Here is a 14,809-nt window from a genome sequence, read left to right as displayed (position 1 = left end):
GTCTGAAGCTGGATTTGTTTGTGCTCTGGAAATTTATGTGATTCTTTCTCATGAATTTACCAAATTTTTTGACAAAGAGTGACATAGAATCGCTACTGAGATGATCTGCAATCTTGATATTAGTTGTTTCCTCTGCTGTTTTTAGAGCCTTAGTGACTTGTGGAGTAGATGGTTCCTCTTCAATTCAGACTCCCAGCTCGAACTCATAAGCTTTGAGATATGCGAATAGGTCATGTAGTTCAATCTTGCCTAGGTACTTGGATTCTCTAATTGAAATTTGTTTTAACATCTCATTCATGAGGCAAGGCTATCATAACTTTTAGAGCCACTTCTCTGTTGCTGTAGCTTTGGCCCAAAGTATTCAGCTCAATGATTGTGCTGCTAAATCTTTCATCGAACTCATTCATTGTTTCTTCAGGCTTCATTTTGATACCATCGAACTTCTGGATTGCCACTACGAGTTTGTTTTCCTTTGTTTGATCATTGTTTTCACATAGTTGTGTGAGTTTCTCCCATATCTCCTTCGCCGTGGTGCATGTTTTGATCTTGATCAATATATTCTTATCCAAAGTTTTGCATAGTATGTATCTTGCCACATTGTCCAAATTTTCTTTCTTTTTGTCCTCAGTTGTCCATTCTGATCTCGGTTTCTCAATCATTTGAGGTGCACCTTCGGTGATAGCAATTGTAGTATTTGTTTTCATGATCTTCATTGGTCCATCTGTAATAATGTACCTACCACATATCATCTTCTTGAGCAGATAGATGTGCCTGCATGTGAGTTTTTCAGTCATCATAATCTTCCTTATTAAACATAAGAATCTTGTTAAATGATGCCATAGTTTACCAAGAGCAGTTCAAATTTAAACAAATAACCCGCTCTGATACCACTTGTTAGGATCGTGAGCGTGCGAGGGTGGGGGTGAATACACATTTAGTATAATTTTTTTTCAAACTTAAACTCATTTATCAGCTCGAACTCAAAGTATTTTTGCTTAAATATATTTCCTCGAAAGAACTGATCTGATCAGGCGGAATATATAGTCCTTGTAAAATTGAACTGGATAGCTAAGGCAAATCAAATAAGAAAATGCAGTAAGTAAATATAAGGAACAAGAGATTTTATTGAAGTTCGAAGATAAAACTTCTACGTCTTCACTTCTTCTGTTTTCAGAATGATTTCACTAAAAGAATTTGATTTACACAAAATCTTGTACAAATCCGATCCAATCAACCCTTGAGAAGAACTCCTAGTATACTTCTCAAATCAGATCAAACTCTGATTGAGTTACATCTTAGATTCAGTAAGGAATATGCTTCAACAAGCTGGTATAAATATCACAGAGTGATCTCAATCAATTGATCTGATATATGCAGTAAGCTTGAATTCAGTGTTTTGATCTTCGATCTACTTCTTGTCTGACTGCGTGATCTTAAAATTCTCTGATGAAATCTTAATAATATTTAATTTCTGAATTGCGAGAGCAAGAGTTATGAATTTTTGAATGTCATCAAGTATTTATAGGTGATCTTCTTCAACGCAAAAAAGTAGCCGGTAGAATGTTTGTTTCTGATTTGTCCGACATTTGAACCAGAAGATGACACGTGTCCTTGTACCTTTCCAAATATAGTGAAACATTTGAAACATTGTCGAGTATGGAAGATAACGTATATATTTTATATCACCAACAACTCATTTTGTCCTTTAGTTTAATAACTCGGATTGAGATTGGACTACATAGATTTGATCTGGTCTGGATTTTATCTGGTATCATTGATTTATCGAGTTCTTCTGCTGAGTCTAGATCAATAGACTGTCTTGATATCAGACCGATTTGAGCTAATATAATTTGTTCTTGGTTTTGATTTATATCATCCGATTGATCTGATTATTATCACCAAAAGTAAGATGTATTATTCAACATTTGACGTCCATGATATTGTAACACACCCCCTTGATGTCATTCGACGGATGTGCCTTAAAACCTTACTAGGAAAAACACGATGAGATAAAAATCAAGTGAAGCAGAAATAGTAGGACATCCCCCATTGTTTCTTAATTGCCTCGTTTAAAACCTTGTCATGAAAAACCACCTGGAAAAAATCATGGATAAGGGAAAAGAGTGCAGTTTGGATAACTCCCCTTGTTGCAAGCATTGATTGAAATCTTTAAACCATCGCATTTCGATCTTGTATACCAATTTCTCAAAAGTTTATGTGTGCAATGATTTTGTGAAAAAATCGGCCGAATTATTACTCGAGAATTTTTTGAACTTCATTATCATCTTTCTTATGTAAAGTAAATCATGAGTGAAGGAAAATTTCGGAGATTTATGCTATATCATATCGTCTTTGATCCATCTTTTCTGCCCCTCTTTCAAGCAATACATGTTTCATGGTCTTTGTAGATCTTCATGATTTATTAGTTCCATCATAAATTAAACAAGCATCCAATTTGTGATATTCCTTTATGCGGATCAAATAGTATTTGTTAGGATCGGGTGATCGGTTAGAAGGGGGCTCAATAAATAATCACACTAAATTTTTTTCAGATAAATTCATTTGGGTTAACAACTTTAACTGGTAATTCTGGTATGTCGATATCAGTAAGGTAGTTTGTGCAAAAATATAGAACACTGGAAACAGGCTTGTGTATGAAAGTAACAAAGATTGACCGAAAGTAAATTAACACATTTTTTTTTTATGTTGGGATATTTGAATAACTCCTATATCACCCCTTATTTCTTTTGAGAAGGATATTCACTAACAGACTTTGGAGATTACATATTCTTGCAAAATCTCAATTCATTTTAGGTCTTAAACATTACAAAAACTGAAACTCCCAACACTCTGTTGCGTATTTTTGTGCTCGCAAGTGTACAGTGTCAATTTTTAATAAAGTGTAAGTAGAGTATCGATCCCACGAGGAGTAATGTGAAAATTATTCAGTGCTTGTAATTAAAATAGTCTAAACTTTATCTAGAAAATTAAATTAAGAGTTTTGGTTTTCAAACTTAAATAAATAATAAATTTTAGCAAGCCAAGCAACAATTTTCGATATTAATTCAATGACAGAAAATGGTCTAGAGGTTTTGATTTCACCATGGTTTCGACAACAACTATTTGTAATTAAATCATTTTCATGAATTCAATTAAATTAATAGCCAAGAACACTTAATTATATTATTTCTCTCTCCCGAGCAACAAATAATGTGTATCAACTAAGATTCAATTCATATATCCATATTAAAAATTTAGACTTAGTGATATGTGAAAAACGATGTTCTCCCTAAAGCTCCGTTAACATTATATACTCTCCCGAGCTATATAAATAATTAACAGTGTAATTTATAATGTTCTATTCAAAATCCCCTCTCCCGAGTAATGATTTCAAATAAATATAACAATTCAATCTATGGCCAGTAAATTGAAAAGACAATCAAGACTAGAAAAAACAATTAATCTAGAAGAATTCAATCAAATAAAAATCAAAATTCGTAGAAGTGTCTACACCAGACTATGTCAACCTCTAGACTAAATGAGTTTAGTTCATGATCACAAATAAATAAAACCAATTCATGTTTTTCAATTGAAACATGATTCAACAAATAAAGAGAAAGATAAAAAAATCCGAATATTCACTCTTCCGTGTTCGGTCGATCGATCTTCAAATTTACTGCTTCAAGTTCTTTAACTTCTTCAGATTTCTCTTGCCTTCAAAGTCTCTCAAGTCTCACGTTTTAGCTCTAAATTTGTTTTTGAAAGTTTTATGGCGGCTCTCTTGATTATGTGCTTCAAAATCTCCTTATATATGTGTCCACAAAATCTCACGATCATCCCTAAACTCTAGACTCCAAACTTTCCAAAATTCTGCTATTTTCCATATAGACAAGATCGCGCAGACGCGCAATGAATCATGCGCAAATGCGCAAGTCTTCACTTCTCAATCCCAATAATAGTGCAGACGCGCTTTCCTTACTCCGCAGCTGCGCTTCCTTAATTTATCTCTTAAGAGCAGACTCGCTCTCCCATAAGCGCAGATGCGCTCTTGATTTCTCAAATCTCTGGAATTTTGCGCGGCTGCTCTCCATCCCGGTGCAGCTGCTCTTCTTCACTTCTCCATTAGCGCGAACGCGCTAAGTAAGTAGCGCAGATGAGCTCTGTGCTTTTTCTTCCTTCTTCTTCTTTAAAATTTCTGCTAACTTCTCCTTTTCTTCAACAATTTACAAATAATCCTACACGCACAAAAACAACATCCATAACGCGTAAATCCATCCAAAACACAACAAAGATCAGTCAAAATCATAGATAATTTAAGTGCATAAAACACACTTGTCAAATTTCCCAAACTTGAACTTTTGTTCGTCCCGAACAAAATAATTCCAAACTTAATCAACAACTCACATTCCAAACAAAAAACAATCACTAGCGATACAAAGTCATGAAATAATATGGATCAGCTGACCTCAGAATTGATTTGAAAAATAATTAAATCCAATCTCATCTAACCCATCAAACATTAAAAATGAAATCAAGTAACTGGTTATCCTCATAAGCTCAAAATCTCCGCAATTCACGTTTCAAAACACCTTTATCCAAGTCCAATTCACACATTCATAGATCATGAGGTCCGTTTCAGGTAATAATGGTTCAAATTTAGATTAGAATCAATCAAAACACTCACAATTGATGTAATGAAAGAAAAAAATAATGTGTGTGCGTTTTGATTAAAAATTCATACTCAAAGAAAATGTTTCTCGACAGTCCATAAGCTAAATTCTCGCAACCCTTCTCCACTAGTATATTGGGCGACTGTGACTCGGTCAAAAGGACTTCTAAGCTTGTAATGTAAGGCCTAGCTCATGGCTACAAACGAAGGATAACAATTCAAAGAAGGGAGTAAGATAAAATTCAATCATTATTTTCCAACTCCTTCTTCATTTTCAATCTCCTTTCACTTCGTCAGACCATTGAATTCACTACTTTTTTCATATTTTTCTTTCTTTCTTATCACACCTCTTCACCTCAATTGTTTTTGTTTTGTTTTGTTTTTTTTTTCTTTTCTACCTTTTTCTTCTTTTTATTTTCTTTCTCAACACACATTCCACATTTCAGTATCATACTAGGAGCATATACAATTTTCAATTCAATACTTACTCCCTTAGGGTAGGAAATAGTGTTTACGTTATTCAGAAGGTAGTGAATGTAGGACATTGAAACGATGCCGAATGGGGGCTTATCATACGTTTTCACGCATGTCATTCATTTCTCAGTAGGGCTCAAACAAGGTACTAGGGATAAAATGCATCAATGGGTAGCTTGAAAGGCATAAATGTTTTATAGAAAAATTGTTTAAATCATTCCTAAGTCACAGTATACCCGCATTTTTCCTCCAAGAGTGTCCAAACTAGTTTTACACAACATCTCAATCCACATTCAAATCATACGAATTCAATCAGTGCAAGAATTAATAATCATCAAAAGTAAGCGATGATTTTCAACAAATTTCAGAAATTGCACCAAATGTACTCATATAGTCTCGTGCAAGATCAAAGGGCAACTAGGGATAGAATTAATTCAAAGAAAACTAGGCCCAAAAATCGAAACAATTCCTCAATCATTTCTATGTTTGCATGCTTCGAACTCAGACTCAAGAGAAAATCACAGAGTGTATAGGAAATTATTCATTAAATTGTTTCACCAGTCCAGAAATGGTTTGACAAGCAGATAATTATGGACATAAAAAAAAATTCCTCATCATTGGCCAATCTTTCCAATTCTTTCTCGACTTTGTTTTTACAACAAACTGAACAACTCAAACAAAACAACAACCTTAAATTATCTTAACACTAAATTAAACACCACACAGCTAAACAATAAAATCCTTAATCAAATGCAAGAAAAACAGCAAGTCAACATAATTCACAAAATTGAACACCCCCTAACTTAGGTACAATCAATGTCCCTATGATTTAGCAAGAAAGAATAAGGGAATTGTACCTTAGATACCGAGCATCAGGACTCGGTATCCATATCATCATCATCTCTGCCATCATCAAAAAAATAATCATCGGAAATTGTAGTATGAGGCCATGATGGTGGGGCAGGATATGCAGGATCAGATGGTACAGTCGCAGGGAACGCTGAGCAAGAACGACATTAAAGTCATGCACATAGGCCATGTGCTTCCGTGTCATATCCCAATAGGACGTCAATCTCTCCTCTAAAGTATTCAATCTTTCATAGACAGATTGCGCAAATTGCAGAGGCAGAGGCAGAGGCAGATTATTCTCAATAGCAGAGTACAAGGACTATGGCAAGGGCTGGACTGGCTGCTGAGGGGGTTGCTCTGGTGGAGGAGGAGGCGACTCAATAGCGACATGATGTTCCTGTTTCTCCTTATCGTGTCTCAATGGCCCAACAAGATCAATCAGGGCCCTTGGAGCTAGAATTTGACCATTGTCGTCCCAAACAACACCAACACGTTGACAAAGATCCGTGATCACCGAAGGGTGGACCAAACTAATGGTTATGGTACCCTTAATAGCAGCCATTATATAATCTTAAATCACACATTGATAAGTGCATTTTGTATGCATTAGTTTGTTATATTTTTATGTCTATTTTGTGTGCATTCATATTGTTTTATAAGTTTTATTCATGATTTATTGCATGTGTGTGCATTTCACTCTCCGGGTTGATTTTTGTAGAAATATTGAAGAAATCATGATTTTTGGAGAAAGAGAAGAGCCATAAGCATGAATTACGGAGCAGCTATGGTCAAAAATATATTTTTAATTCTAGAGTGACCCAAATCCAATCTTCACCGTTCAAAATCAAGTTCAAGATGTTTTGAAGCTGCTATCCAATTTTCAATTCGATCCAACGGCTAGAACTAAAGATATGAATTTTTCAAGAAAATTGCGCGCAAGAAAGGATGTATGCACGGACCCGTGCATGGGTCCGGATAAGGGTCCGTGCATCTTCGTAAAAAAATCGGCGTTTTCAATTTAATGCACGGACCTGAACACGGACCCTTATCCAGGGTCCGTGCATGTCGCAAAATCAGAAAAAATAGAATTTTCGAGAATTAAAACTTTCAAATTTCCGGGCTTTATTTCTTGGGCTTTCAAAGACATATAAATAGGAGATTGTCAGACGTGAAAAGGGGTTCGAATCGCATCAGATAGACGGCGGCTAGGAGGCTTGAAGATTGAAAAACGCTTCATTCGAGTTTTTCTTCCCTTGTTCTTTTGATTATTAAACTTTTGTCAGAACTATATTTTTCGTTTATTGATTAGTTTTTCTTCAACCAAGACGGCGAGATTGGGCCGAACAATTTTATGTTGAATATGTGGATTTTGATTTGAGATTTTTAGATCTTTCTTCAATTTATTGATTATTGGAATTAAATTATGTCTTGTGAATAACCTGATCAATTATTTACTTGCTTGTTAATTAATTTCGAGTCGAAAGGTTAGGAATTGATTTTGATCACTCCAATAATTGACATATGGTTAAATCGACTAGAAATAGTATTCGGTTTCAGTATGCGGTTTTAGGTGAAAACTGAATTATCACAAATATTGAATGCATTCATGTTTGATTAGAATTATGAAAATTAATCCGTCATAACTTGAATAAGTTTAACATGTTCTAGAAATAGACTGTTAAACAAGATAGGATAATTCGCCGTGATTTAAGATTAAATCTGGATCTTAGATTTGCCACTTGTTTGCATAAATTGTTCGGTACCTTCGTGTGTCTTGGTTGTCTCAATTTAATTAAATTTATCTTTCAGCTATTTTATTTCTTATTATTTTTAATGATTAAATTTTTATTTAATTTATTGTCTCCTATTTATTATTTTGTCTAGATTAAGCTAAATAATTAATTCTTGAGAATTGACAACAGTCCCTGTGGGATCGATACTTGGACTCTTTGTCCACTTACTATATCTTGACTTGGTACACTTGCTAGTAATTATTTTTAATACCGAAATAAGCGATCATACATCCTACATCAATTCTCTTCCCAGTCACAATACAGTAGACAAGAGTCGCTCGTTTTTTTGTAACTTCATAAGTGTGACTGGAGGGAAGAATCCGATCAGCTACAAATTCATTCCAATTATTGGCATCTCGGTTGAGGAATCTCGAGCAAAATATGATCGGAGCTATTTGATTATTTAATTTCTAATTGGCCTCATCCGAGCATAATGTGTGAATCACGGTTTCAACGGGAAAGACCCCGCTCTTGAATTCCTTATACTCGTCACTTGAATGACCAGGCATGTTGTAAAGAACATTAATCATTTTTCTGTCAAATGCCACCCAACACCCCCGCACCTTCACTCTGTAGTCATCGTGATTGACCATCATATTTGCATAGAACTCACGAACGATGGACATGACCGCATCTTGCGGTCGTTTCACAAAGTCCTCCCATCCATGCCTTCGGGCTTCAACTAGTGTGGGGGAGTTATACTCATTGATGTTCATGCCCCGCTCCCTATGTATGCTTTTTTCAATCAATTTGGAGTAATTCTCGGCTGTCGTGGCGTCACAAAAACGCCTTTTATCGTAAGATACCGAGGACGACGAAGAAGCTGAACCCTTGCCTTTGGTCTTTGGAGGAATTTTGAATAAATAATTGACTCCACTCAATCACCTCAATCAAATTATTAAAATCCCCAAACGTCCAACACAACAATGCAAGACAAATTAAACCCCAGACAATTCAACAAACACTTGGTAGGCACTATGTCGACAGTTCTCTACTGACACCTTCAGCAATAATCTCAACACCACAAAGTGAAAAAGATAAGTACCTCGTTCTGGAGTTTGTAAATGCCTCAAATTTTTTAAGAAAAATTTTCCAACTTTTTCCGTCCAACAAAAAAGAGAGCCCACAGGAACCATAAATCCCCTTTGTTGAAATTTCCGAATGGGGGGATATTGAGGCAGTCACGGACTAGAGGTGATGCGAGGGTCTTAAAACTTTGCAAAATCGACCAACATGGTGAAGAGATTTGGAGAGTGAAATCGCCGCTAGAGAGAGTGAGATATACCCAAGATAAAGAATGAGAATTGGAAAGATGACCGTGTCTTTTAGTTCACAGATTTGGACTTAGCGCAGATGCGCCTGTTGTGAGGCGCAGATGCATGAAATAATGTGGTTGCACAGAAGCGCTGGACTGGAGGCGCAGATGCGCTAATAAATTCTTCAAGTTATTGAATTTTAGCACAGAGGCGCATTGTCAAACGCAGATGCGCTAATGGAACCGAGTAATCGCGCAATATAATGAGCGCATCTGCGCCTGAAAATGCACCTCTGCGCGAAAAGTCAGTAACTTGAAGAATTTATTAGCGCATATGCGCCTCCAGTCCAGCGAACCGAGTAACCGCGCAATATAATGAGCGCATACGCATGATACTTTCTTCAATTCTCTGGGATTTTGCGTAGACACGCGTTGGAAGAGGCGCAGATGCGCTAATGTAATCTATAAATCTCCGTCGCGATTGCGCATGAGGAAACGAGCAGATGCGCCTTATCTTCCTTGATACTTTTGAACCTGTGCCAAAAATCGCAAAAGAAAATTTAATGGATGAATAGAATTGCAAAATAAAAACATAATCATAAAAACCCAAATAAACTAAATTAAAGAAATAAACATGGGTTGCCTCCCAAGAAGCGCTTGGTTTATAGTCATCAGTCTGACTTTCACCGGTTTTTATTTGGGGTCGTCGAGCAGAGTTCCCTCAACATGTTGTAATTCGTTTCCAAAATAATGCTTGACCCGCTGCCCATTCACCTTGAATGTCTGTCTATCTGTACATTGCAGCTCAATGGAACCATGTGGATACACAGTCTCCATTGTAAATGGCCCGCACCATCGCGACTTTAGCTTACCTGGAAATAATTTCAAACGAGAGTTAAATAAAAAAACTTGTTGGCCTGGTTCAAATTCCCGTCACAAGATTTTTTTTATCATGACACTTCTTTGTTTGTTGTTTATAAATCTTGTCATTTTCATACGCTTCATTACGGAATTCTTCTAACTCAATCAACTGCAATTTCCACAATTCTCTGGATACTTCAAGATCCATGTTCAACTTCTTCACAGCCAAATATGCTTTATGCTCAAGCTCCAATGGCAGATGACAAGCTTTACCAAATACCAACCTATAGGGTGACATCCCAATAGGTGTTTTGAATGCGGTGCGGTATGCCCAAAGAGCGTCATCTAGCTGATTGCCCAATCTTTTCGATTTGTATTAACCATCTTCTCCAAGATTTGCTTGACTTCCAAGTTAGAAATCTCCGCCTGACCATTGGTTTGTGGATGGTATGTGCACACTACCTTGTGTCTGACACCATACTTTGTGAGCTAGGTATTAAAAATTTTATTACAAAAATGTGCACCTTCATCACTAATTATAGCTTGCGGAGTGCCGAATCTGGTGAAAATATTCTTTTGTAGAAATTTTACTACAACACGAGCTTCATTAGTGTAGGTGGCAATTGATTCCACCCACTTTGAAACCTAATCCACAACAGTAAAATATAAGTGTATCCAAAGGAAGGAGGAAACGGACTCATGAAATCTATACCCCACACATCAAAAAGTTCAAATTCTAAAATATTGGTGAGAGGTAATTCATGTTTGCGAGAAATATTCCTAGTCCTTTGACACTTATCACAAGATTTCACCAAGGTGTAACTATCCTTAAACATAGTAGGACAATAGAAACCGGATTGTAATACCTTAGCCGCAGTTCGTGATGCTCCGAAGTGGCCTCCATATGGTGTTGAATGACATTGCTCAAAGATATCTTGTGCTTCGTGACCTGCCACACATTTCTTAATCACTTGATCAGCGCATCACTTGAATACGTAGGGATCATCCCACAAATAAATCTTAATGTCATGGAAGAATTTCTTCTTCTGATGGCGGTTCAAATCTGGAGGTACAACACCACATGACCAAAAGTTAGCAATATCAGCAAACCATGGGAGGGACGAACTTACCTCAAAGATTTGTTCATCAGGGAAGCATTTTTTTATCACATCCTCATCCTTAACTTTCTCCAAATCCAATCTAGATAAATGATCTGCGACTTGATTTTCACTCCCCTTTTTATCCTTGACTTCAAAATCAAATTCTTGCAGAAGTAAAATCCACCTTATCAAGTGTGTCTTAGAATCCTTATTGGCAAACAAGTAGCGAATCACTGCATGATCAGTGTAAAAAACTACTTTAATGCCAATTAAATACGGTCTAAATTTATCAAAAGCAAAAACCACTGCAAGCATCTCTTTTTCAGTTGTGGGATAGTTTTGTTGTGCGGCATCCATAATACGACTGGCATAATAGATTGCTCAAAAAATTTTATCTCTTCTTTGCCCCAAAACAGCTCCCACCGCATAATCACTAGCGTCACACATTAGATCAAAAGGATCCTTCCAATCCGGAACAATCATGATAGGCGCTGTGATCAATGTCGTCTTTATCTTCTCAAAGGCCTGCAAACAATCATCATAAAATATAAAAGTGGAATCTTTTTCAAGTAAATTACACAAGAGTTTAGTGATCTTAGAAAAATCTTTTATAAATCTACGATAAAACCCGACATGGCCTAAGAAACTCCGAATGCCCTTGATATTCTTTGGTGGTGGAAGCTTCTCAATCGCAACAACTTTGGCTCTATCCACCTCCAATCCATGTGACGACACTTTATGTCCAAGGACAATGCCTTCTTGGACCATAAAGTGACACTTTTTCCAATTAAGCACTAAATTCTTTTCTTGACATCTCTGCAAAACAAGGAAAAGATTATGCAAGCAATGATCAAAGGAAGAGCCAAATACCAAAAAATCATCCATGAAAACTTCCATGATTTCCTCCACCATATCTGCAAAAATAGCCATCATACACCGCTGAAAAGTAGCCAGTGCATTACAAAGACCAAAAGGCATCATTCTAAAAGCAAACGTGCCACAGGGACACGTAAAAGTTGTCTTCTCCTGATCATCTGGCGCTATAGAAATTTGATTATAACCTGAATAACCATCTAAGAAACAGTAATAACAATAACCATCAAGTTTATCAAGCATTTGATCAATAAAAAAAATTGGAAAATGATTCTTACGAGTAGCCTTGTTCAACTTCCTATAGTCTATACAGACTCGCCAACCAGTTACTATGTGTGTGGAAATTAACTCATTATTTTCATTCTTGAGCACAGTGATTCCACCTTTATTAGGCACAACTTGGACAGGAGTAACCCAACTACTATCAGAAATAGCGTAAATTACACCAGCATTCAACAACTTCAAAACTTCATTTTTTACGACCTATTTCATGGCGGGATTCAACCGCCTCTGATGATCCACATAAGAAGTATAAGAATCTTCCATCAAGATTTTATGCATGCATATAGTTGGACTAATACCCTTAATATCAGTAATCGACCATCCTAAAGAAGTTTTTAATTTTCTCAAAACTCTCAACAATTTATATTTTTCAGCCACATTGAGATGAGAAGAAATAATTATCGGACAAGTCGAGTTTTCACCTAAGAATGCATAGCATAAGTGTGAAGTTAATTCCTTAAGATTATGAGTTTCAGCAGGTACCTCTTTCGCCCTATTTTCCAACTCCTCTTCTTTCTTTGGATTCACTACCTTTTCAATTGGAGCACCATTAAGAAATGCTTCTTGTTCACAAAGCTCAAAGTCCTCTTCTTTCTCAGCATACTTGTCTCCAACCAAGCATCTCTCTAATAGATCATTAATTTTTGCACATACAAAAGGAGTATAAGAATCAATAACTTCAATTCTTTTGCAAGTATTTACCTAGCTTGGTCCCTTCATTGCATGGTAGATGTTAAAAATTATAGCTTCTCCACCAAATCTAAGCGTGAGCTCTCCTTTATGGACATCTATCAATGCTCTTGCAGTCGCCAAAAAAGGCCTCCCAAAAATTAAAGGGTCTTCTTAATCTTCTTCCATATCTAAAATCACAAAGTCAGCAGGAAATATAAATTTATCCACCTTTACCAAAACATCTTCAATAACTTCCCGTGGATATGTGATACTTCTGTCAGCCAGCTGTAAAGTGATGGTGTTCTGCCTTACATCTCCAAGCTCCAAGCTCTTGTAAACAGAAAAAAACATCAAATTAATACTTGTTCCTAAATCACATAAAGCTCTATTTACCTTAGCACCACCAATAAAACAAGGAAGAGTAAAACTCCTTGGATCCTTAAGCTTTTGTGGCAACTTCTTCTGTATAATAGCACTGCACTCTTTAGTTAAATTCACCACCTCATTCTCTTGCAACCTTCTCTTTTTGGACATCACATCTTTGATAAACTTGGAATAATTCGGCATCTGCTCCAAGGCATCAACAAAAGGAATATTGATGTGTATTTTCTTGAAAATTTCTAGAAACTTCGAGAATTGCTCATCCAAAGCCTTCTTCTTAAACCTCCGCGGATATGGAAGAGTGGGTTTAAACATTGGTTTTTCCTCAACACTACTCTTATTTTCCTCAACAATAATCTCTTCAACCTCAGAATTCTTCTCAGCTTCCTTCGGCTTCTCACTCTCTTCTTCTCTTCCTTCAGACCCTAATTCCTTTCCACTCCGCAAAGTGATAGCCTTGCACTGCTCTTTCAGGTTAACCTCTGTATTGCTAGGAAATTGGCCTCTATTCTGGTCCTTCAACGCATTCTCCAATTGTCCAATTTGAGTCTCCATTGATTTTATCATGGCACCCATATTACAATGTGTGTCTCCATACTGTCAAGACGATTCTCAGTTCGCGCCATCTGCTTACCAGATTCATTGACAAAAGTACTTACTATATCTTCCAAAGATGGATTCCCCTCACCCTTGTTTGTATTGAATCCTGGAGGGGGATTCAACACATTTTTATTGTTGACATAAGAAAAATTCTCATGATTACGCAAGCCATGATGATAGGTATTAGGAACAGGATTACCTCTATAGCCTCCATAGTCTCTTGGATTGATGTATTGAGCTTCTTGAGGGGGATGTGACTCCTCGATAGCTACCGACATACCTGCTGAATCTGCGGCACTCACCTTGTTCAATGCAGCCACTTGTGTAGTTAAAGTAGACAGTTGGGCAGAGATAGATGTGATAGGATCAAGTGCATACACTCCGACAGACTTCTTGACTCTCATTCGTTCAGACGGCCATTGAAAACTATTAATAGTCATCTGTTCCAGCATCTCATGGGCCTTAATAGGGTCCTTAGAAAAGATTGTACCTCCAGCAACAGAGTCCACTGACATCCTAGTAGGCGTATTCAATCCATTATAGAACAACTCAAATTCTTTCCAATCTGCAGAATTATGATTAGGACAATGCCTCAGCAAATCCTTGTATCTCTCTCATGCTTCATATAACTGCTCTGAGTCATGCTGCTTGAAAGTACTGATCTCAATCTTAAGCTGAGTGGACTTGGCAGGTGAAAAATACTTTGCTAAAAATTTGACAGTCATGTCCTCCCATGTAGTAATGCTTCCTAGCGGCAGTGACTGCAACCAACTCCTCGCCTGATCCCTAAGAGAAAACGGAAACAAACGTAAACGAATAATATCTTCAGGAACACCATTCATCTTTACCGTATCTGTAATTTATAGAAACGTCCTAAGATGCAATTGAGGATCAGAAGTAGTGCTCCCATTAAATTGGTTCTGTTGAACCATATTTATCAATGCCAGATTCAGATCAAAGTTGTTTGTATTAATAGTTCCTCTAGCGATTCCAGAGTAGT

General features: G+C 36.7%; 2 protein-coding genes and 1 non-coding gene across 3 annotated transcripts; 1 reads left to right on the top strand and 2 right to left on the bottom strand.

Moving 5' to 3' along the window:
• Positions 1–290: 290 nt before the first annotated feature.
• LOC140861909 (uncharacterized) lies at positions 291–794 on the bottom strand. The gene has a single exon (XM_073264911.1). It carries the CDS (start codon positions 792–794, stop codon positions 291–293), a length of 504 nt encoding a protein of 167 aa, XP_073121012.1.
• A 10,588-nt stretch (positions 795–11,382) lies between these two features.
• LOC140861908 (uncharacterized) lies at positions 11,383–13,764 on the bottom strand. Its single transcript, XM_073264910.1, has 6 exons — positions 13,230–13,764; positions 12,640–12,782; positions 12,153–12,357; positions 11,929–12,062; positions 11,635–11,817; positions 11,383–11,526 (listed from the first exon to the last, which is right to left on the bottom strand). The coding sequence occupies exons 1-6, from the start codon at positions 13,762–13,764 to the stop codon at positions 11,383–11,385; spliced, it is 1,344 nt and encodes a 447-aa protein (XP_073121011.1).
• A 616-nt stretch (positions 13,765–14,380) lies between these two features.
• LOC140870081 (small nucleolar RNA R71) lies at positions 14,381–14,485 on the top strand. Its single transcript, XR_012147062.1, has one exon. It is a non-coding gene; the product is annotated as a small nucleolar RNA R71 (small nucleolar RNA).
• Positions 14,486–14,809: the final 324 nt, after the last annotated feature.

The sequence above is a fragment of the Henckelia pumila genome, chromosome 4 (assembly GCF_033568475.1).
Source record: "Henckelia pumila isolate YLH828 chromosome 4, ASM3356847v2, whole genome shotgun sequence".
Taxonomy (NCBI): Eukaryota; Viridiplantae; Streptophyta; class Magnoliopsida; order Lamiales; family Gesneriaceae; genus Henckelia; species Henckelia pumila.
The sequence above is the reverse complement of the archived record's forward strand: the minus strand, read 5'-3'. Positions and strand labels throughout refer to the sequence as shown.